We start from the raw sequence: 22,516 nt of genomic DNA, 5'->3' as shown, positions 1-22,516 counted from the left end.
CAGTTTATCATAATGAATCTCAACTTATTAGTGACCAAACCTTTTTCCAAAGACATCAGCACAAACCAAAATCATTGTGCAGATTAACAACAGTAAATTTGCAAGGTTTGTGATGGATCATCCCATTTTTGCTTTATAATCGCATTAAATCAAATTTGCACCTTGTTTATAACCATGTGATCTGTCCATACAGGAGTGGTTGATACTGAAAATGGGCCCATGTATAACTGTGTAGACATTTCCTAACACATCATGAGTGATTTACCATAAATGATTGATTAAAAACACATCTGTGAAAACATTACTGATAAACTTCATGTAATATTACGTTAAAGCAAATGTAAATTTATCATTAAAACAAGAATGTTTCAATCTGACCACAAACTTTTGAGCAGTGGTGTGTATTGTGTACATGTGTCTGTATCTGATCAGGATTTTTTTAGTTGTGTCTATCATCAAAAATTGAGTTGAAGGGTTTTAACTCTGATGGCAAAATCAGCCTAACAAGTCCACTTTATTGCGTGCTCATTTTCTCCTATTACTGGCTCATAGGTGTCTAACTTTATGCATGCTTCCTAATCTGTCACGCTCATCAGTGGCTCATGGTTGCTTAAGGCCTATGTCTGTACTTGACCACAGAGGCAGAGCATCGTTCAATCCTGCCAGCTGCCTATCTAGGGAGCATTTCAAGGATGACAGACTCCACTTTCTCTGCAGCAAGACAGCTCATAACGTTATAACAGTGTCTCCCTGTCCTCATACTTCTATATCATCTTCTATAATAGATAACTATCATTGCAATCTACACTACAGCTCAGAAGTTTGAAGTCAATTAGAATCGTCTTCTGTTGAAAAAATACTAAAATTCTTTTTCATATTTTGCTAATTGGTCAGAAATATAAAGAAATGTCAATGTTTAAAACTCACATTGATCACAAATTATGATTGATGTTTGATAAAATATCTACAGGTGTACAGATGCCCATTTATAGCCATTATAGCTACTGTGTACATTATATTACCTCCCCTCAGTTTATCCTGTTAAATCTCAACTTATTAGTGACCAAACCTTTTTCCAAAGACATCAGCACAAACCAAAATCATTTTGTCGTCTAATACAAAAATTAAATTTTCCATGTTATTTTTTAAACATCCCATTTTTCTTCCTAATGTCATTAAAACAAATTTGCACATTTGTATAACAACAACTGGACCTCCAGATCTATTAAGCTTTCAGTTTTTTCTCAGTGTCACACATGGAATAGTTTTCATCTCTTTCATTAAGAAAGCCAAATCTTTAACCAGATCTTTGTTTCTTTCAATCATTCCCATAATTTTCATCTCCTGTAATATAATTATAGTTAACCAGGGCTTAGCTACTTTGATCTGCAGTGACCTCGGGGGCTTGGAAACCTATTTTTTATTTTCACAGGTGCAGAGCCTTTTCTACAAATTTACAAATAAACTGCATTTTTTAAAAGTACCATTAGCATTAATGGAGACCGACAAGTAACTAAAGAGAAAGAGAGAAAGAAAATAACCCATTTCAACATTTTCAGTTCAGATCAAAATTATTGCTCTGATTAAGGAAACAGTCAATTTTGCCACATTATTGTCTTGATCCTCCAACTCCCTTTTCAATGTGATTAAACCAAATTCAACTTTAAGAAAATAAATAAATAAAAGCAGATACACACCCAGACGTTCAAACCTTCTGGGTTTTATTTTATTTTATTTATTTTTTTATCAGTTTAACCCATGGTTTAATTTTCAGTTCTTACAGTAAGAATCCTCCAACAACCTTTTGAAAGAAACATGTTTTTGTCGTTCCTCAATTTTGAGACCAACTGAAAACACAAACCTGAAGCTCCAGACCCCAAACTAACCAAATTTAATGTTTCCATAATCAGCACAGTAATTTTAGCTCTTGGTGTGTGATGTCTACTCACAGTTTTGGTGCTTGCTTCTTCGACTTGATCCCCAATTAGCTCCACAGCATCTCTCTGCTGTTTTCTCTCTCCTCATGCTTCTCCTTCATGCGTCCTGTCCTCAGATATAATCCAACCAGCTGCCTCCTTGTTTCCAGCTTGACTTGTTTAGCAAAAGTTCCAGTTAAGTTAAGATAAATCCAGAAAAGTTTTCCTGCTTCAAAAGCTCCTCCAGCTGCCTGTCTTGTTGTCCTCCTGTTCTTTTGCATTTTTGTATTTGTATTTTTTTGACTTCATGTTGCCATGACAACATATCACAGAGCATTATGGTAGATTAAATCAGGGGGTTCTGCCCTCCTGCAGAACTGTTGGTGATGTCGTGGGGAGCAGAGGTCTAAAGTTTTGTTCATGAGGTTTATCTTTAAACAGACACTCACTGATCGTGCAAGTGCAGGAATTAAACTACAAACCCTCATAGTCCCCATCAGTATTGTTCATTCTGCTCTGCAGCAGTGGTCACAGTGGCTGGTTTGAGTAGTTTAAGCACGTTTTTATGACATTTTTATGAACAGCTGTCTGCACTGATGTTTACTGGGTACTTGAACATGTCATGTTGACGTCCTCAAGTACACAAACACAAAAACCTGGTTTATTCTGAATAAATGTGCGAGATGGCCCTCGGGCCTCTATGTCCACGTCCAGGTTTGGGGGCTACTTGGATCAGGGGAGTATTAGAGCAATGTTGAGGCTGTATTTGGCCTCTCTCAGTCTTTCAGGTCATTCGGGCTTATCTGAATGTTGTTTGCTTTACACAGCACAGGAACACACACTACACATTACCACTGAACTGACAACATATTTGACTTTTGTTGGGCTTTTTTTGTTGTTGTTTTATTTTTTTTTTTTTTTATAAATTTGCTTTTTATGCAATTGATGTGTGATGTCCATCTTTTGTGGTGTCCATCATTTTGGCTGATCAAAAATCTTCATAGTGTCACTACAGGCCAAGGTAATGCCATCCATGGTAAGTATCTGGTTAGATCCCATGTTTTTAAAAATTTTAGGGTTAGTTTTGTCTGAATTCGAAGCAGAAAATTAGAGGTCATCCAGGCCTTTGTATCTATAATACATGTCCTATTTGTGTCATCTGACTTCATAGCATAATTTTATTCTTGTAGAAAGATTATGCCATCTCAAGAGCAACAGAAGCAGGAATCGTCAGAGACACGAAGCACCGGACCTTCCCTGCTAAGTGCTCGGAGCAAAACTCTCCTTCTCTCCCCTTACTAGGAGTTTCTGCTGTTGACCCACTAGATGGCAGGCTTTTGCCATAAGCAGGCCAGAAATAAACATATTTGTCGACACGTCTATTCAATTACTTACAGCAAGAATGACTATGACCTGTCCTATAACACACCTCAGAAATAATCCGAGGGACAGAATACTCAGTTACGTTGCAATAGGTTTAGGCAGCTGGGGTATTCTCATGATGCACTGAGTGTTTCTTCTTCTAGTCAGCTTTTTTAGTCACTACGTGTTTATACATCTCTCGATATTTAATTATTAGTTATGTATAATCTCTGGTTCTCTTCCACAGCGTGTCGTGTCCCGATTTCCTCCCGTCACCTCCAACCGGTCGTGGCAAATGGCGCTCCTCCATGAGCCTGGTTCTGATGGAGGTTTCTTCCTGTTAAAAGGGCGTTTTGCCTTCCCAATATTGCCAAAGCGCTTGCTCTTAGGGGGTCATACGATTGTGGGCGTTCTCTGTTTTCTCTGTATTATCGTAGGGTCTTTACCTTACAATTTAAAGCGCCTTGAGGCAACTGATGTTGTGATTTTGTCGCTATATAAATAAAATTGAATTGAATTGAATTGAATTGAATTGAATTGAGACCTCCAGCCTGCAGATGTGGTTGTTGAGACATTTTGGTGAAAATTTTAATCATGGATACTTTCCAAAACATGGGTATAAAACTGAGCAAACACCTGGATTTTTAAGAGAAGAGTGAGAGAGGATTTCTTTGTGATGTGATTTTATTTCTAGATAACATTAATACTAGTGAATAAAATGACTACAAATCTTTCTTTGAATTTATTTAATTCCTGAAAACAAATGACAAAACAATACAAACGTAGTGTAGCATGATATGATGTGTGAATCACAGCATCAGAAAACTGTACAACTTTCAGTTGTTCTTCCATGTGTGGAAGTAAACTTTTGAAATAATGTTTAGTTTTGTTGTTACTGAATAAGGCACAAAAAATTTTTCAGAGTGTAATCTAAAACACTTTTAGTTCATTTTAGATTTTACTTGCTTTAAAGAAGATAGAAAATGATTTCAATCTGCAGTATGGAGTGTCTCCAGTAGATGGCGATGTGCATTACAAAAGTAATGTCCATAACAAGGCAAACAAAGATTTGTGCCAAATTAAATGAACACCCACCCAAAATTTATAGTAAGACATTGGATCACATGTCCACGTGATTCCATATTTTCATGTTATTTATTGGCTGTTATATTAAGATGTTTGCATCAATCAATATAGTTTTGCTGTTTAGGATGTGTGGTGCTTCATGGATCAGAATCTTTGTCATTGTGCTTTAAGAACAACAAAAGTTGTATGCAAGTGAAAAGAGCGCACTGTTAAGATATATATATACACACACACACACACACAATACACTGAAAAAATAAGTATATACAAGACTGTATATAAGAGTGAACAAATGAAGTTGCCATGGTGATGTCCTGCAAACAGTTAAATGTTCAGGTGGCCTTAGATGCTTTGACTTCTGATATTAAAGAGACATTTCTGATCAGAGACCTCCTGCTCAGTGCAGATCCTCTGCAACCGCGACAGATTTCCAATTACAACTTTGCCTTAGGCTGCTGAATAGGTGCACCAAATAAAGTGTAGGTCAAGTTGAGACTTCACTGGGGAGAAATCCAAAAGATATCCAGTAACATTTACATCTGATATGGCCTTGTTTGTATTTGGTCCCAATGTGTACAAATATTAACTCACACACCTTCTGAGACGACCTTTGTCAACACCATAATCTGACAAAGTCGACAAGGTAATGGAGCAGTGATTTATTTAGTCTTTAGACCGACTGCTTGAACTAATCAGTAAAATGAGTCACAGATGCAGACAGACCAAAGATCCAGCTCAATATGTTTATTCAGATGAACAGATCAGAAACATTTCCAAATGTCAGACAGCTTAGAAGCAGAGCCATACCCGGATAACATCCATCTCTCCATGTGACATTTCACACAAAAACACCACAACATACAAGAACTGATGCCAGCTTTAAAGTCAGGAAAGAAATCATTCTCAGTGAAACAGCTGGAGCAGAAGTGAGTTTACTTCAAAGCCTGTGTTGTTAACATGTCGACTCCAGGCTCACTTCTAGGTCTCAGCATTTAGCTCTTGTCACCCAGAGTGTGCTTGTCAAACAGGTACTCTGCCATCTTGTTGTTGTGGGCATCCATGCGGGTGAGGTTAGTGATGTGGTCACCCAGCTTCTTGATGGACTTCACCTGCTCATCCAGGTAGTGGCTCTCCAGGAAGTCACACAGCTGGGAAAACAAACCAAAATTACAGTTAACATTTGATGATTTGTCAAACATGCACAGCATGAACTAGTTCAGTCTTTAACCCCAAACCCTTCCCTCATACTCCCACTTACATGAGGGTCATCATGCTGAGAAGCCAGCTTGTGCAGGTCCAGCAGAGCCTGGTTGACATTCTTCTCCAGTTGCAGAGCACACTGCATGGCCTCCAGCCCGCTGCCCCACTCATTACGCTCTGGTTTCTGCACAAAAAACAATTCTGTTACAGACTGAACACTTGTTTTAAGCTCTGTGTACACATTAGAAGAATAGAATAGAATAATCCTTTAATTGTCCCACGAGGGGGAAATTTGGTTACACACTAATGCAACAACAGGAAGAGAACAAGTGTCATAACACTGCTCATTAATCCCAGTTTCTGTGTTAGAGACACAGTCAGGTATGTCACAGCAGGACTAGTTCAGTTTGTACACACCTTGATGTCCTGGAGTAAGATGCGACCTCCTCTCTTGTTCTGGAAGGACAGCAGCTTGTCAGCGTGCTCCCTCTCCTCATGGCTGTTCTCCTTGAAGAAGTGGGAGAAGCCTGGCAGGGCCACATCATCACGGTCAAAGTAGAAGGCCTGACAAATCAGACACAGGTTATTAGTACACAGCACCAATTATTCTGCAAATACAGCATCGTGACAAACAGTTATGGAGACAGACTGTCATGATTCATGGTGGACAGTTCAGCCAGTTTAGACTGCGTTAACTGCTGAAATAGAGACCAGTAAACCCAGAATTTCACGTCCACTTACCCTTGCTGTTAGTTCAACAATTCAAACTTGACACCCACCAACACAGAATCTTGCACTGTGCAGGGTTGCTGCAAGTATGAGTGGAGCAGCATATGCGCTCCAGGTCTGTTGTCCATTAAACATACAATGAACTGAGAAAAATATATAACTGTCAAAACATGTGTTGAAATTTCATGATTCATTTTCACATTGTGACCTTTAAACTTTCACTCGAGGTCCCAACTGAGTCAATATCTAACACTGTTTAAAAATTAAGCTGCCATTTGTTAAAAAGCTGCATTAACACAATACATCTTAGTGTGCCACAATTACATCCCTGTTCTAGCTGTGCCATTTAACCTTAATATTCATTATAAAAGGATTTTACATTTAAACAGCACACAGTGCCGTCATTTAAAAATAGTAAACATTCCTCTGCAGTAGATTCCTCAGAAAAGAGTCTGCTTTGATGATGGACTCTTTCTGTGTTCTCACCATAGAAGTGTAGGTGTAAGACGCAAACAGCTCCATGTTCACCATCCGGTTGATGGCGGCCTCGCAGTCGCGGTGGTAGTTCTGTCGCACTTGGGACTCCATTTCGGCTGGCGTTTTTTGTGCTTTTTATTAACAAAAACTGTACAAAAATATAGAGTTATGTCGAACTTATCTGTAGTGTTCAAGTAGAAAAGGATTTTAGCTTCCGAAGTGCAGAGTAGCTGAAATATAAAGTTGAAAGAAATCAAGAAGTTCCGTTCAAACACCGTTGAAGCAAGAACTCCTCAAAGATTTCTCCCCTGGTTTCATACCAGGTGGGACACTCGCAGGTCCCTGTATTTATACTCCACGGAGGAGCTCACGACAGATGTGACAAATGTTTCCACCAATCACTGAGCACAGGTGTAACATGTGTGACACAGAGGATAGAGTTGCTTTTTTTCGCCTCCTGATTCGTAGAAAACTCATCATTAACCTTAATGTTTAATGTGACCTGCTGGGAGATAGTCACGTGCATTGACAAAGCATTTTCATATTTCAACAGGAAACAAGCAAAATATGTAAAATATCTAAAGATTAGTCTCAAAACGCTAGATGAAGACTCTCTGATGGACATCAGAGATGTACACATGCACATGGTACGATGTTTATTACTTAAAAATATGTACAATACTGTGCAAAAGTCTTGAGTCAAATCATTTATTAAAAAAACTAAAACTAAGAAATGTATTTTGTATCAGTCTGTTCATGTAAAAGTAGCTCTTTAGATTAAATTTGTCCTTGATGAGTCTCATTGCAGCTGAGGTGTATGTTGGTATAAATGGTATAAATGTCAGATATTAATCCTTTCTATGGAAAATATATGTAGGGGTTAAATTCACACATGATATTTCTTTCACCGAAGACCCAAAATATATACTGTAAGCTTTAGTATTCAGAGGCAGTACTTTTCCACTTGCAATGCTGTCCTTTGTGTAAAGTGCCCGAGAGACCTGCCAGTGTGAACAGGTGTGCTGGTAATCACGTGTTCTCAGTACGAGGACGGAGCCTGCATTTTCTTTGCTTCACCCTTTCAGCTTCATTTTCCAACAATAAAGTGAATGTAGCCCAAAGTAGTGCTTTGTGTGGACATCACTAGACTTGCTTTAAAGCAGTTAAAATATTATTAAACCTCAATGAAATAATGTATATACTGCAGCCCATTTTGCTTTCTTTTTGCTTTGTTTTTTCATTTGTCAATTTTTAAAAATGGTTTGCAGCAAACTCCAAATGTGTCACGGTCCTGGGTCGGTGTCCCAGTGTTTTGTATTTTGAACTATTATATTGTCTTTGAGTTCATTATTTATCTTTTCTAGTCTCTGTGTTTCTGTTCCTGTGCTCTGTGTTCCATGTTCCCTCTGGTTCCCCTGTCAGCTGTTTCCTTGTCAAGCCTGCATCTCTGTGTTATGTTTCCTGTTTTACTTTTTGTCCTTCGTCAGTGCATTCTGTTTTGCTTCCTCGCTGTCTCGTCATGTCTATTAGGTTCGGCTATGTCTCACTCCTGTTGTGAATTTCCCTTGTTACCTTGTGTGTATATTTTTTTTGTATAATTTTGTCTTCTGTGGCTCTCGGAGGAGGCGGACGCATCTTTCCCCCTCTCCCTCCCTTATCTTCCCTGCTGCTGCTTCTATGACTTTGTCTAGTCTCGTCTAACTCTAACCCTCAAAGAGTTTCTCAGTCTTGTTCCCTAAAACCTAAAGAATTATGGATTTGATCAACTGGTCCCGTAATGAAATTGACACCTTCCTGGGCTTGCGAGAGCCCGATTGTCCTGCAGAGACGTTTGCTGCCGGATACTCGATGGTCGGTTACGTCGTGTGTCTGGCAACACTCTCAATGGAGGACATTGAATGAAATCTACCAATTCAGAACCACAATAACAGAGTTCTGGCTGATTGGAGCTGGCTCGGGCCTGGCTTATTGAAGAACAAGAAGCGGCTACAGCTGTTCAAAATGCTATAAGGCTGGCCGACATGATAGACGATGGGCAGGGCTGTGAGTACTCAGACTGTGTTTTCTACGCAATATGGATAAGATCTTTTTTCTTTTTTTTTTCTTCTCTTCCGCCTGTCCCGCTTGGTTCTTTTGCCATCAGAATTATTGTCTAAAGGCAAAGAAAGATGCCCAACGGATTTACTTTACCTAATAGACCATCCCAGCCTTGCCGTATTGGTCTATTTGATTCACCTTTGCTTTTATTGTTTATTTTATTTTATTTTCACTTGCTACACACGGGACAGACTTGACTGGGGAAAAGAAAAGGGAGAAAGAAAGAGGGAAAAAAAAACAGCGGGGAAGAGGAATGGTGATAAAGGGCAAAAAACAAAAACCAACAAAACAAACAGACAAAAAATACATATATCAATCACCTGGATCACCTGTTGAGAAAGAAAAAAGAGAAAACAAGCAAAGAAAAAGAGAGCAATATAATAAACAACGTCATCGCGATGATCTATGTGAATATAACAGTAAATACTAAATATTGAATATTATTGTGCAGCACGTAGGATCGACAGCGCACAGTGTGCTTTGAGGTAGGAGCCAAAAAGGGTGTAGTTTGTGTGTGTGAGCACCCGTGTGTACACCTGTGAACGTGAGCGCGCTTGTATTTAAAAGATTCCTTCATGTAATGATCTGCTAGAGGGTGTGGGGAGCCATAGCCCCGTCCTCCAGGGCATGAAGCAGGTAAGGAGGAGATCCAGGCTCCAGACATCCAGAGGCCCCCAGAGCACAAGAGACCAAGGAAGACCAACGGAGGGGCAACCATGCCACTCTCCCGGAAAGAGCTGAGGAGAGCCCCAGATGAGGGGTCACTCAGTAGCCGCGGAGCAGAAGCCAGTGGGGGTTGCAGTGACGTGCCCGTGAGCTCCGCCGGCAGCCAGCTGTGCCAGAGTGACTGAGCTGGATAAGATCTTGGAGAAGCTCATGGCTCTGCAGTATGGATAAGATCTTGGAGAAGAAGAACGGGAATTGGGAGAATTGGTGACCAGTGATGGACATTAGACCAACTGTAAAAATTGGATACAGTTGTTCGCACTAAACCCAAACATTCACCATCTTCACTCATGCAGCTATCCCACTGGCACCAGCAGAAGGCCTGCCAAGGTCGAAGCTGACTGGAACAACAAAAATTCTTCCATGATAACAGGATTGTTGTCAGAGCTCTTTGTCCCTCCTTTCAAGGCCACCTGGGTCCACTGGAGACTGTTGACCTTCGCTTAACCGGGCATGGTGACACTTTCTCTCAGCTGAACAAAGGATACACACACACACACACACACACACACACACACACACACACATGCACGGAACATGTACACTGATACTGATAAGCCCTCACTATCACCCTCTCTCCCCTGAATCCAACACCTCCTCCGATGCTTACCTTCCAGCAGATCAGCTGGAGTTGCGATCGAAGATTGCAGTGGTCTCAGATCAGCTGTACACACTGGAATATTCTCCCATGTTGCTTGTCTGTGTTTTATTGTTTTATGGTGTGTTGATATTTGTGCATTGCTGGATTATCCTTTTGTGTTACACATTTCAATGTTTTTTTTTCCCTTGCTACCTAGCCTGACCCATCGCCCCAATGTGATGTTTTTGTATTGTATGTACGGTCGGCAAGTTCTGTCATCTCGGTTGTGGGCAACTGCAACTGACAAATAAAGGCTATCTCATCATCTCATCATCATCTCATCATATAGTGTCACGGCCTGAGGGATCAGCGAGACGCTGATTGGCCTTTTCCATCTGTCTCTCGCTCTTGTGCTCTCTCTCTCTCTCCTCCTCTCTGTCGCCGGGGCGGAACTCATTGCGGGTTCACGCCCTCGGCCCACGCCCACGGGAAAGAACACACCTGGTGCCCATCAAGGTGAACAGCATTTAAGCCAGGAAGTGACTGCTGGTCTTCGCTGGATCGTTGTCTGCCACGCGTCAGTGAAAGTCGAACCTCAGCTCAAGATAAGTCAAGTGCCTTCTGTAAATATTGTTCTCATTCCTGTCTTCTGATCTGCAGACCCCCTGGATAACCCCTCCCGTGTGAATCTGTGTCGAGTGTGAAAGAAGAGGACTGCTGTCGTGTATGTGGAGAGCTGGAGAGCGAGTGATTCCCCCCTTGGATCCCCTGGAGCCCGTCCCTCACATTTCTGTATATAGCACTACCCCGCACTCTCTGTATATACACTTTGGTGACCCCTGTTAATAAACCCTTGTCTTAAGCTGATTCAGGAGTCCCGCGTTTGAGTCCCCTGCGTTGAACCCTAACATATAGTGTGTTCTTTCCTTTGTGCCTTGTCGGATTGCCTGTTTATCACTCCGGGTGTTTCATTTGCTTACCTCTCCTTGTCTTCAGCAGCTCGTCTTCACTCGTTCATCATCCTCTGCGCTTCCTCTGCTGATGTTTCCATGTCTCAGGTTCCTCATTCCTAGTTTCCTGTTTTGTTAATGTTTTCCAGTGTTGGGCAAGTTACTTTGAAAAAGTAATTCAATTATAGTTACTAGTTACTTCTTCAAAAAAGTAACTGAGTTAGTAACTGAGTTACAATATTCTAAAAGTAATTAATTACTTGAAAAGTAACTATTGCGTTACTTTAAAAAAAAAAAAATTGGCCATTTTTTACTACTTTTGATGTTTCCTCCACATTTTACCTTTAAAAACTATTTACTTTGCCTTGTTTGGTATCATTCTTTTCAGCACAACCTCACGTGTCTGAATTTACTGTCATGTTTTCATTTTGATATACTGTATTAACACAATTGATCTAAAATCAGACAAAAACCATAAAATCAGAGTAGAAAAAGTTATATTTTTTACTGTAACAACCACAAACATGTTTAATGAATCATATTTCATAACTTTAAATGCAAATATAAATTGTCAATTTTAAAATCCTATGCACAAGTTTTGCAAACAAAGTTATTTGGATCCATTTACCTTTTACCCTTTTTTAAAATAACCATTTCAAACTATTTACAGAACAATCAGCTGTTCTTCAATAAGATGCCACACAAATTATTTGTGCCACTCCAAAAAAATAATTTCTGTCCACTATAAAGGAGAACATCACAGCCTGATACCTGCAGGTCTGACGGCAGCAGGTGTATCACTCCTGTTTCTACCTGGAGACAGCAGTTGCCTCATTGTTCTGACACACAACACAAAACTATCCTCAACACTACACACTAACTACACAAGACAACACATTAACTACACACCCCAAACACGCTAAACGTCACAAATCTCCCACATCTCAAAATTCGCTCTCTCTTTTCCTGCTCTCTCTCTCTCTCTCTCTCTCTCTCTCTCTTGCCGTCAATCTTAAAACGTCCCGTTTTTTTTTAGGTCACTCTAGATCGACCTAACAGACGATCTAGAGTGAGAGAGCTGCAATCGATGTGTCAGTGCTAGCGCTAACGTGGCGAAACTATGGAGGAAAAAACGCCGCGTATATCTTGTTTATCATGACTCTGGTTTTACTTGCCCTATCAACACAATTTAAAACTGGTATATATCACCTTGTTGCTTTGTCTTTAAGTGGTCATGTGATTGGCTTACCACGACTACTTTATTCTTCCTCAGTCAAACAGCAGCACTCATGCAATTGTTTTGCCCCCTCAGCTCCAGGTGTGCTAGACAGTGATCGTGATTACCGTCCGCGGGAGCGCGCAGCTGCTTAAAGCTGTACTTACATAGTCAGCTACTTCCGTGCAACTGATAAAAAATGCGGTAAGCTGAAGACCGCTTCAACCGTCTGTTTGTTGAAAAATAGTAACGGACCACGTTTCCTTGTTAGTAACTGTAACGGCGTTGCAACGATAGGAATAGTAATTAGTTAGATTACTCGTTACTGAAAAAAGTAACGCCGTTAGTAACGCCGTTACTTGTAACGCCATTATTCCCATCACTGATGTTTTCTATGTTCCTCATGTTCTTTAGTTTAGCTTTTCCCAGTCTAGGTTTTGTTAGTGTTTTCAGTTCCCCCTTCGTTGTTGCTTTGTAGTCATTTTGTTCAGCCTCTAAATAAACACCCACTTTCAGTTTAACCCCCGCCTACATCTCAGTTTTGTCTGCATTTGGGTCCACGCTCTCGCATCTCCACATGGTTTGCCTCACAAACCGTGACAGTACAATCCGACCACATAATGGACCCAGCAGACATCGAACTGCACCAGCGACAGCAGGCAGATTTTACCCAGCTGGAAGACAAGCTCAGGGTGAAGCCATGGCTCACCCCAACTGCAAGAGCATATTTCTGCTCCACCTGCTGCTCCACCAGCATCCAATCTTCGGCTGCTTCAAGTGGGAGTTGGGAGGTTGCTCCATGCCCACATTCCCCAGCCTCGGCACCACCGTACTGTGCGCTGTAGGCCAAGTTGCCTGGCTTGCCAGCTTCCTCTTCCCAGTCGAAGCGGTGCTCACGCTGTCGTTCCTCCGTCTCTGCTGAGCAAACAGCAGTGGTGAGTGAAAATGACTGTTTTTCTCACGCTCATCCCAATCTCACAAACAAATAAAGAACAATAATCTCACTTCAGAAAATTTCAAGATTTTTATCCATGTTGAGTCAAAGTCTGTCAAAGACTGTCAATCCAGAGTTCGTCAGCCACAAAGACTTTAAAAACTGTTTGTCGTGGTGGAAAAGGTGGAAAACCTGTTTTTGCTGACCCTGCTCCTCTGCCTCACTGTGTTCCTGTTCTCAATGCAGCTGCGGTCCAGCTTTCACCTGCATCCAAATTTGTTTCCCTGTTGAGGGGGACTAGGGCCCAGTTGATCCCTGCTCCACTTTCCAGGCAGGCGGCGGATTTGCTAGTCCCTGCACCCATGCCAGCTCTTCAGGTCAGGACAGCAGCAGCCCAGTCATTGGCTCCTGGCTCTTAGGGTGAGGGCGGCTCTGAACTAGCTCACTCCTACACCTGTACCCACTCCATGGGTGGGAGTGACTGGTGTCTGGTAGCGCTGTTGCCGCCGCTTCCCACATTGCTGGCCTCCTGAACAGTTTTGTCGCCTACGCCGCTGCGTGGTTGGCCCCCTGAGCTGGTTTGTCCTAGACTCCTGTGCCGTCGACCTTTGGGTTGGCCTCCTGAATTGTGTGTGAACATTTTCCCGAGTTCCAGTGCCTTTCATGGATGTTTTGTTTTGGACTTGGTAGGAAGAAGTCTCATGCACAGCCATGCTCAGGCAGGTCAGCCATCTGTCGTGGCTGGTAAAATGGGAGGGGGGAGAACAAAAAAGTGAAGTGCTACATTGGAGTATACAATATGTTTTGTGGGAATGAGTTTAAGTTTGATTATGGATTTAACAGGGAACTAATGAAGAGAAGCTTGCATGGGAGAAATATACTCTCTCTTTCTAGTCCCTGTAAGTACTCTCTGTCACACCAGTCTGACCAGGACTCATTTACATGCTACAAAAGAGTCAGAGTTAACAGAGGTTATTTGCAGGAATAAGTTCAACAGGAAAAAACACGCAGCAGAATGAATGAGGGCTGGTTGGTAGAGTGAATGAAAGGAGAATTGCAGTTAAGTCCACTGGAACTCATTCATAGACGAAATCTGACACTGGTGTGGGGTGTTTCCTTTACACAGAGCAGCCTGCCCAGAGACAAAGGGAATTAATTCCAGGAAAGAGCAAAACATGAAACCTGGATCAAGGTTACAGAGGCAGAGACATTATCACTGCTGACACAGCAATCTGGTGCTGACTGAGGAAGAGCTTCAGCCTAAGGAAGGTAGCTGTAGGTGACAGTACAAGTCACAGGTGAGTTAACCAATCAACAGTTACCAAGTATTCCTCATCAGAAGGGCAGAGAGACACATGGAAGGGATCCATCAGTACATACAACACAACACACACATAGACAGAGAAGAGGACCAGGGGACCATGACACTCCCACTGCAGCTGATCAGGGAGTTTTTAGAACAGCCTGTTAGTAATGACATAACAACTCAGCCTAAAATTAATAAATGTATAAACTGGTTTTTCACTTTTACTCTTGTCGGGTTCATTTTATGAGAGGGATGACAAAATATGCTCAAAGTACATTTTCTTAAATTTATTAAGTGGTAAAGGTTCAAGTTAAAAACAGCTGCTGTGTCTCTTTCTTTGCTCAGGAGACCCAAACGAGCAAAAGAGCACCACACCCAGGCAGTAAACACTTTTAATTGTGTGCAAGATCTTATTCGTGTGTCTGTTACTTAGTATCAGTGTGTAATAGTGTCTGAATCCAAAACTATTCTATGATACATATGCATGTACAGTAAACAAAACTGCAATCAAACAAAAACGGGTGATACAAATTAAGAGGTAATTATGAAATATAAAGTAATGAGGTATATGGTCAAAAATAACTCCAAGATTCCTCACAGTGTTACTGGAGGTCAAGGTGATGCCATCCACAGTAAGTATCTGGTTCAAAACCATATTTCTAAGATTTTGAGGGCCAAGTACAATAACCTATAAATTCCTTTTATGTGAATTTAGAGGTCAAGTCTTTAAGACATTCCTGCAGTTTAACTAGTTTGTGTGTGTCATTTGGCTTCATGGACAGATAAAGCTGGGTATCATTTGCACAGCAATGAAAATGTATGCCATGTCTTCTAATAATACTACCCATGGGAAGCATATTTAATGTAAATAGAATTGGTTCTAGCACAGAACCCTGTGGAACTCCATAATTAACCATTGTGTGTGAAGAACACTCCCATTTGCATGAACCAAGTCCATTTGACAGACATGATTCAAACCACTGCAGCACAGTACCTTTAATACCTATGTCTAAGTCTTCTAATCTATGTAATAGCAGTGTTCAAGAGTACTGAACGCTGCACTGAGGTCTAGCAGGACAAGCAGAGATGAGTCAACTGTCAAAGGCCATAAGGAGATAATTTGTAACCTTCACTAATGCTATGAGCTGTAATGAGCTCTGAAACCTAATTGAAACTGTGTTGAGTTTGTTGTTTTATGTCTAGTTTTTCAAGAATTTTTCAAAAGAAAGTCTGTAATTAGCTAAGACAGATGGGTCCGGTCATGGCTCTTTAAATAACGATTTGAGTGCTGCCACCTTAAAGGCCTGTGGTACATAGCCCATTAAGACAGCGTGACCATATTTAAGATTAGCATTTAAGATTAGAACTTCTTTGAGCAGTCTTCTATGAATGGAGTGTAATAGACATGTTGATGGTTTGGAGGAAGTGATTTTTGAAGTTAACAGAGAAAAAGAGAATAAATATCAGGAGTATTGAAAATAGTTGTACATAAGGATGTGTTTGTGAGACATTTCCAAATATTTTTTTCTGTTATGGTTTAAATTTAATTTGTGAATAAATACATGAAGTCATAACAAGTTAAGGTTAAATTTTTGTTTGTTAAGTCTTTTTGGTTTAACATATCATTTGTTATCTGACACAAACTGGCAGTCGTATTGTCATGATAGGCTGTGTGGCAGGCAGGTTGGAAAGGTGGACCCAAGAGCAGAACTCAAAACCGGGATATTTAAACTTAAAGCACAGCTTTAGTGCTGGAAAAAAACTTTCAATAAATTAAACTCACCAAAACACAAAACAAAACTCTGAACAGAGAAACTAAATGGGAGTACAAGACAAACACACAGCTTACAGAGGGTAGGAAACATTAACAACACGACAGAGAGCAAAGGAAAACACAGGGCTTATATACACAGTGGAGTAATCAGGGAATGGGAAACAGGAGGGAGATACAGCTGGGAGAAATTAGGGCTAACAAGACAGGGGGAAGTAAAACTGAATACACTGACATATGACTGGGAATATCAAAATAAAACAGGAAGCAAGAAACAAATCACAAAGACACAAACTTGACACTGAACTAAACCTAGAATAATAATCAAAACAGCACAACTTAAAGAATCAGAGCATACATCATAATACAGAAAAATACCAAAATATAAGAAACTGAAAAAGCTGGATCAAAATGACCCAGAACTGTGACACGTATATCTCTAAAACATGTCCGAGAATCTGTTTGTTTTACACACTCAAAACTTATTACAGTACAGTTATCATTTTGACACATTTTTTGGTTCTAGCTTTTTTGTAGCTTAGATGCAAGAGCTAGAAAGCAGATGACATCATTATGTATAAAGAAATTAGTATAATTGTGTAATCAGAACCATGTGTCAACAAGAAGTGTTTATTAATTTTAAGAAAAAGGACACTTTTGTAATATATAAAAAAAAAAAAAAACAGAGAGTGCTTATTAATTTTTCCATCCATCCATTTTCTTCCACTTATCCAGGGCCGGGTCGCGGGGGCAGCAGCCTAAGCAGAGAAGCCCAGACCTCCCTCTCCACATCCACCTCCTCCAGCTTGTCCAGGGGAATACCAAGGCGTTCCCAGGCCAGCCAAGAGATATAATCTCTCCAGCATGTCCTGGGTCTGCCCCGGGGCCTCCTCCCGGTGGGACATTTCTTGAAAACCTCACCCAGGAGGCATCCTTGTCAGATGCCTGAACCACCTCAACTGGCTCCTTTCGAGCAGGAGCAGCAGCTCTACTCTGAGCCCCTCCCGAATGGCCATCGCTGCAGCCGCTGCACCAATCCGTCTGTCGATCTCCCGCTCCCTTCTCCCGTCACTCATGAACAAGACCCCGAGATACTTAAACTCCACCCCTTGGGGCAGAAACTCGTCCCCGACCCAGAGTGGGCACTCCACCCTTTTCCGGCTGAGGACCATGGCCTCAGATTTGGAGGTGCTGATTCTCATTCCCACCACTTCACACTCGGCTGTGAACCGTTCCAAGTCGAGCTGGCCTAGAAATTCTGTCCATAAAAATTATGAACAGGCTCGGTGACAAAGGGCAGCCCTGGCAGAGCCCATCACCCACCAGGAACGAGTCCGACTTATTGCCGGCTACGCAGACCAAGCTCTTGCAACGGTTGTATAAGGACTGAATGGCCCGTAGCAATGGGCCAGACACCCCATACTCCCAGAGCACCCCCCACTGGACCCCCCAAGGGACACGGTCAAATGCCTTCTCCAAGTCCACAAAACACATGTAGACTGGTTGGGCAAACTCCTATGCACCCTCAAGTATCCTTGAGAGGATAAAGAGCTGACCCAGTGTTCCACGACCAGGACAAAAACCGCATTGTTCCTCCTGCATCCAAGGTTCGACTAACAGACAGACTCTCCTCTCCAGCACCCTGGCATAGACTTTCCCAGAGAGGCTGAGGAGTGTGATTCCCCTGTAGTTGGAACACACCCTCTGGTCCCCTTTCTTAAAGATGGGGACCACCATTCCGGTCTGCCAGTCCAGGGGTACTTCCCCTGATCTCCATGCAACATTGTAGAGGTGTGGCAACCAAGACAGCCCTACAACACCCAGAGCCTTCAGGAACTCGGGGCGGACCTCGTCCACCCCAGGGGCTCTGTCACCATGGAGTTGTTTAACTGCCCCAGTGACCTCGCCCCCAGAGATTGGCAGGTCACCCCCCTCATCCCCAGACTCTGCTTCCACCACGGAAGACATGCCAGTGGGATTGAGGAGGTCCTCGAAGTATTCCTTCCACCGCCCGACAATTTTCTCAGTCGAAGTCAGCAGCACTCCACCCGCACTATACACAGTGCAGGTAGAACACCGCTTTCCCGTCCTGAGTCGCCTGACGGTTTGCCAGAATCTCTTTGAGGCAGTCCAAAAGTCTTGTCCATGGCCTCTCCGAACTCCTCTCACACCCGAGTTTTTGCTTCAGCCACCACCCGCACTGTATTCCGCTTGGCCTGTCGGTACCTATCATCTGCCTCCGGAGTCCCACAGGCTAACCAAGCCCAGTAGGACTCCTTCTTCAGCTTGGTGGCTCCCCTCACCTCTGGTGTCCACCATTTGGTTCGGGGATTACCACCACAACAGGCACCAACTACCTTGTGGACGCAGCTCAGTGCAGCAGCTTTGGCAATGGAGGTGCTGAACATGGTCCATTCAGACTCAATGTCCCCAGTCTCCCTTGGAATGCTGTTGAAGCTCTGCCAGATGTGTGAGTTGAAGATCTCGCGGACCAGGGCCTCTGCTAGGCGTTCCCAGCACACCCTCACTGTACATTTGGGCGCGCCAGGTCTGTCCAGCATCCTCCCCCGCCACCTGATCCAACTCACCACCAGGTGGTGATCAGTTGACAGCTCAGCCCCTCTCTTTACCCAAGTGTCCAAAACATATGGCCTCAGGTCTGGTGATACGATTACAAAATCAATCATCAACCTGTGGCCTAGTGTGTCCTGGTGCCACGTGCACTTATGGACACTCTTATGTTCGAACATGGTGTTCATTATGGCCAAATTGTGGTTTGCACAGAAGTCCAAAAACAAAACACCGCTCTGGTTCAGATCCAGGAGGCCGTTCCTCCCAATTACGCCCCTCCAGGTCCCGCTGTCACTGCCCACGTGAGCATTGAAGTCCCCCAGTAGGACAACAGAGTCCCCAGGAGGAGCACCCTCCAGTACCCCACCCAGGGACTCCAAGAAGGCAGGGTACTCTGAACTGCCACTCAGCCCATAAGCACAGATGACGGTCAGGACCCGTTCCCTGGCTCGAAGGCGAAGGGAACAAACCCTCTCGTCCACTGGGAGAAACCCCAACATACCAGCAGCAAGCCTAGGGGATACCAAGATACCCACCCCAGCCCGCTGCCTCTCACCATGGGCAACTCCAGACTGAGTCCAGCCCCTCTCCAGGAGGCTGGTTCCAGAGCCCAAGCCATGCGTTGAGGTGAGCCCGACTATATCTAACCGGTACCTCTCAACCTCACGCACTAACTCAGGCACCTTCCCCACCAGAGAGGTGACATTCCATGTCCCAATTGCCAGTCTTGGTAGCCGGGGATTGGTCCGCCAGGACCTCCGCTCCTGGCTGCCGCCCGGCTCACATTGCACCCGACTCCTACGGTGCCACCTGCGGGTGGTGGGCCTGCAGGAAGATGGGTCCATGTCCCATTTTCGGGCTGTGCCTGGCCGGGCCCCACGGAATAAGGCCCGGACACCAGACGCTCGCCCTCGACACCCTCCCCGGGCCTGGCTCCAGGGCGGGGCCCTGGTAACCCTATCATGGGCAGGGTGAACTGTTCCCTCGATGGTCTTGTCATAGGAGTCTTCTGAATCGCTCTTTGTCTGGTCCCTCACCCAGGACCAATTTGACATGGGAGACCCTACCAGGGGGCAAAAGCCCCCAGAAAACATAGCCCCTGGGATCCCTGGGACATACAAACCCCTCAGCCACGATAAGGTAGCGATTCACGGAGGGGTTATTATTATTAATTTTTATCAAAAATAAAATCACTGAAAGAAATTTTTGGTTTTTACTTCACAACAAGGGTAAGAAAACTGCAATGTTAAAGTTCTGAAACTGTTCAAAAATATGTATTAATGCATGCTCAAGTAAGGAAATACCAAAAGCTTGATTCTGTTCATCTGGACGTAGCGTTTTCAGTGGCACCAACGTTTTGTCACTTATCCAAGTGACTTATTCAGTCTCAGCTGACTGCAGGTTTGCTTTTAAACAGTGCCAAATATTGGTTCACCCCAAGGATCGGGTCCCTCAGCACAAATGAATAAAGTCTACTTTTTGGGTCTACAACCAGTGTTGGGAAGGTTACTTTTAAAATGTATTCCATTACAGAATACCGAATACATGCCCCAAAATGTATTCTGTAACGTATTCCGTTACGTTACTCAATGAGGGTAACGTATTCTGAATACTTTGGATTACTTAATATATTATCATGCTGTTTACAACTACGTGAATGTACTATTGCTGTGATTTATTACTGTTACTGAAGGTCCGCGGCTCCGAACCGTAGTAAAGGGACCTCTGGCTAATACGGTGGGTTCCTTGTCGGGCTCGTAGCTGAAAACTAGCTTTACTTTGTTGTCTGGGTCAACTTTGCTAGCGAGAGACAGAGAGAGGCGTTGAAAGGCTGCTCCAACGGAACTTGTTGTTTCGGAGGAAAACACGAACACAGTGTACAATTGAGTCTTAATAGCTTACTTACAAATGGGCTCGTCAGGCACTCTTCTTGGCTGCAGTGGTTATTATTATATTTACATGCTTCCAGCTCCCGTTTTTGCCCCGTGACAGCTCGGACTTTTCCTTTCTCTCCCTCCCTCGCTCACAGACACATAACGTGTATGGTAGTCCATTCTCGCTGCAGCACGGACTACACTGCCCATGAGGCTACATTCTTTAGGGCCATGCCTGTAGCATTCTGCCTTTTAGCTTAGCACAACAACAACAACAAAAAAGCGCTCTCTCACCCAGGAAACACGCAGAGAGAGAGTGCGTCACCCTGTAACCATGGCAACCGTAACGCTGCCGCCTGGAACAACAGAGCGTGTCTGTCAAACAAACCCAAACAGTCCTGACCCGCGACAATATGAAACAGGAAAGTACCGCCGTGTAATCCATTTATTTCAACAAAGTAACTGTATTCTGAATACCACCTTTTTAAACGGTAACTGTAACGGAATACAGTTACTCATATTTTGTATTCTAAATACCTAACGGCGGTACATGTATTCCGTTACTCCCCAACACTGTCTACAACAAATACAAACTGGAGTAATGACAGGTAAGTAAGTAATTAAGTACGTAGAAATATAACGTTTTATGAAATAAAAAGAGCAATTAAGAGTACCTCAAATTTTGGAAAAGATATTTAATTGATAAAGTTAAATAAAAAAAAATCAGCCCTAAATCCGAACTTTAACTAATTTAATTGCACCTACATTTTTTCACATAATTTTATTTTACTCAGATATATTGCTTCATGTTTATAAAGGTTAAGACCCATTTTTAAGTGTATGTTTCAACACTGTTAAACCAACAATTACCTCTTTTTCATGATGAGGCAGCTTTTTCACTCAAGTGTTATAACTAAATATTTTCATCCTGCATGAAAAATTGTTAAAATTAGCAAAATGTTATCATAGTGTGGAGACGGCAATCTCATAGCATAGTGTTCTGTGAAAATGGACAACACGGCAGAGAACAAGATAAGTAAGGAAGAGCGAAAGGCAGATCCAGAACCAGCCATCTAGGTTGAGGGAAATGGGAGGAAGATAGGGTAAAAGACGTGGAACAGAGTGGAGATAAATTATAACTAATTGTTAAATGCAGAGTCATATAAACTCATAGTAAGAAAAAATGGTTAGTAAAGAAGAAATGTTCAGAAATACCATCATGGGAAGCCCCCAGCAGTTTAAGCTTATTACGGCATAACCAAGGGAGGATTCAGGGTCACCTGATGACTGTGAGCTCCAAAGAAGAGGGGGCGGCCTCAAATTCTATTTTTAAACATCCGAGAAACAACAAGTAAGCAGGTGTTGTGATGCAAAGTCCACAGACAGGGTCAGCTGCAATTTTCTTCACCTACTGAGGCTGAAATAAGTTCATCTAGTTTTTGACTGTTCAGTTGAAGTTTTCTATTGTGGTGTCACAACTCAGCATACGCATAAGCACTTAAACACTTTAATTGAGACTAACAGAAATTTTTCATCACACACATCTGAGAGTGAAGTGTTCTTTTGGGGTGATATAATACTATGAGGTCTTTGAGATAAGATGGGGCCTGATTATTCACAGCTTTGTATGTGAGGAGAATGATTTTGAATTCAATTCTGGATTTATCAGGGAGCCAATGAAGAGAAGCCAATAAGGGAGAAATATGCTCTCTTTAGTCCCC

General features: G+C 42.6%; 1 protein-coding gene across 1 annotated transcript; it reads right to left on the bottom strand.

Moving 5' to 3' along the window:
• Positions 1-5,176: 5,176 nt before the first annotated feature.
• Positions 5,177-6,881, bottom strand: LOC134625897 (ferritin, middle subunit-like). The gene is made up of 4 exons (XM_063471252.1): positions 6,780-6,881; positions 5,982-6,128; positions 5,623-5,748; positions 5,177-5,512 (listed from the first exon to the last, which is right to left on the bottom strand). The coding sequence occupies exons 1-4, from the start codon at positions 6,879-6,881 to the stop codon at positions 5,357-5,359; spliced, it is 531 nt and encodes a 176-aa protein (XP_063327322.1). The 3' UTR covers positions 5,177-5,356.
• Between the last annotated feature and the right edge of the window lie 15,635 nt (positions 6,882-22,516).

The sequence above is a fragment of the Pelmatolapia mariae genome, linkage group LG4 (assembly GCF_036321145.2).
Source record: "Pelmatolapia mariae isolate MD_Pm_ZW linkage group LG4, Pm_UMD_F_2, whole genome shotgun sequence".
Lineage (NCBI taxonomy): Eukaryota > Metazoa > Chordata > Actinopteri > Cichliformes > Cichlidae > Pelmatolapia > Pelmatolapia mariae.
Note: the sequence above shows the minus strand (reverse complement) of the source record. Positions and strands in the feature narration are given on the sequence as shown.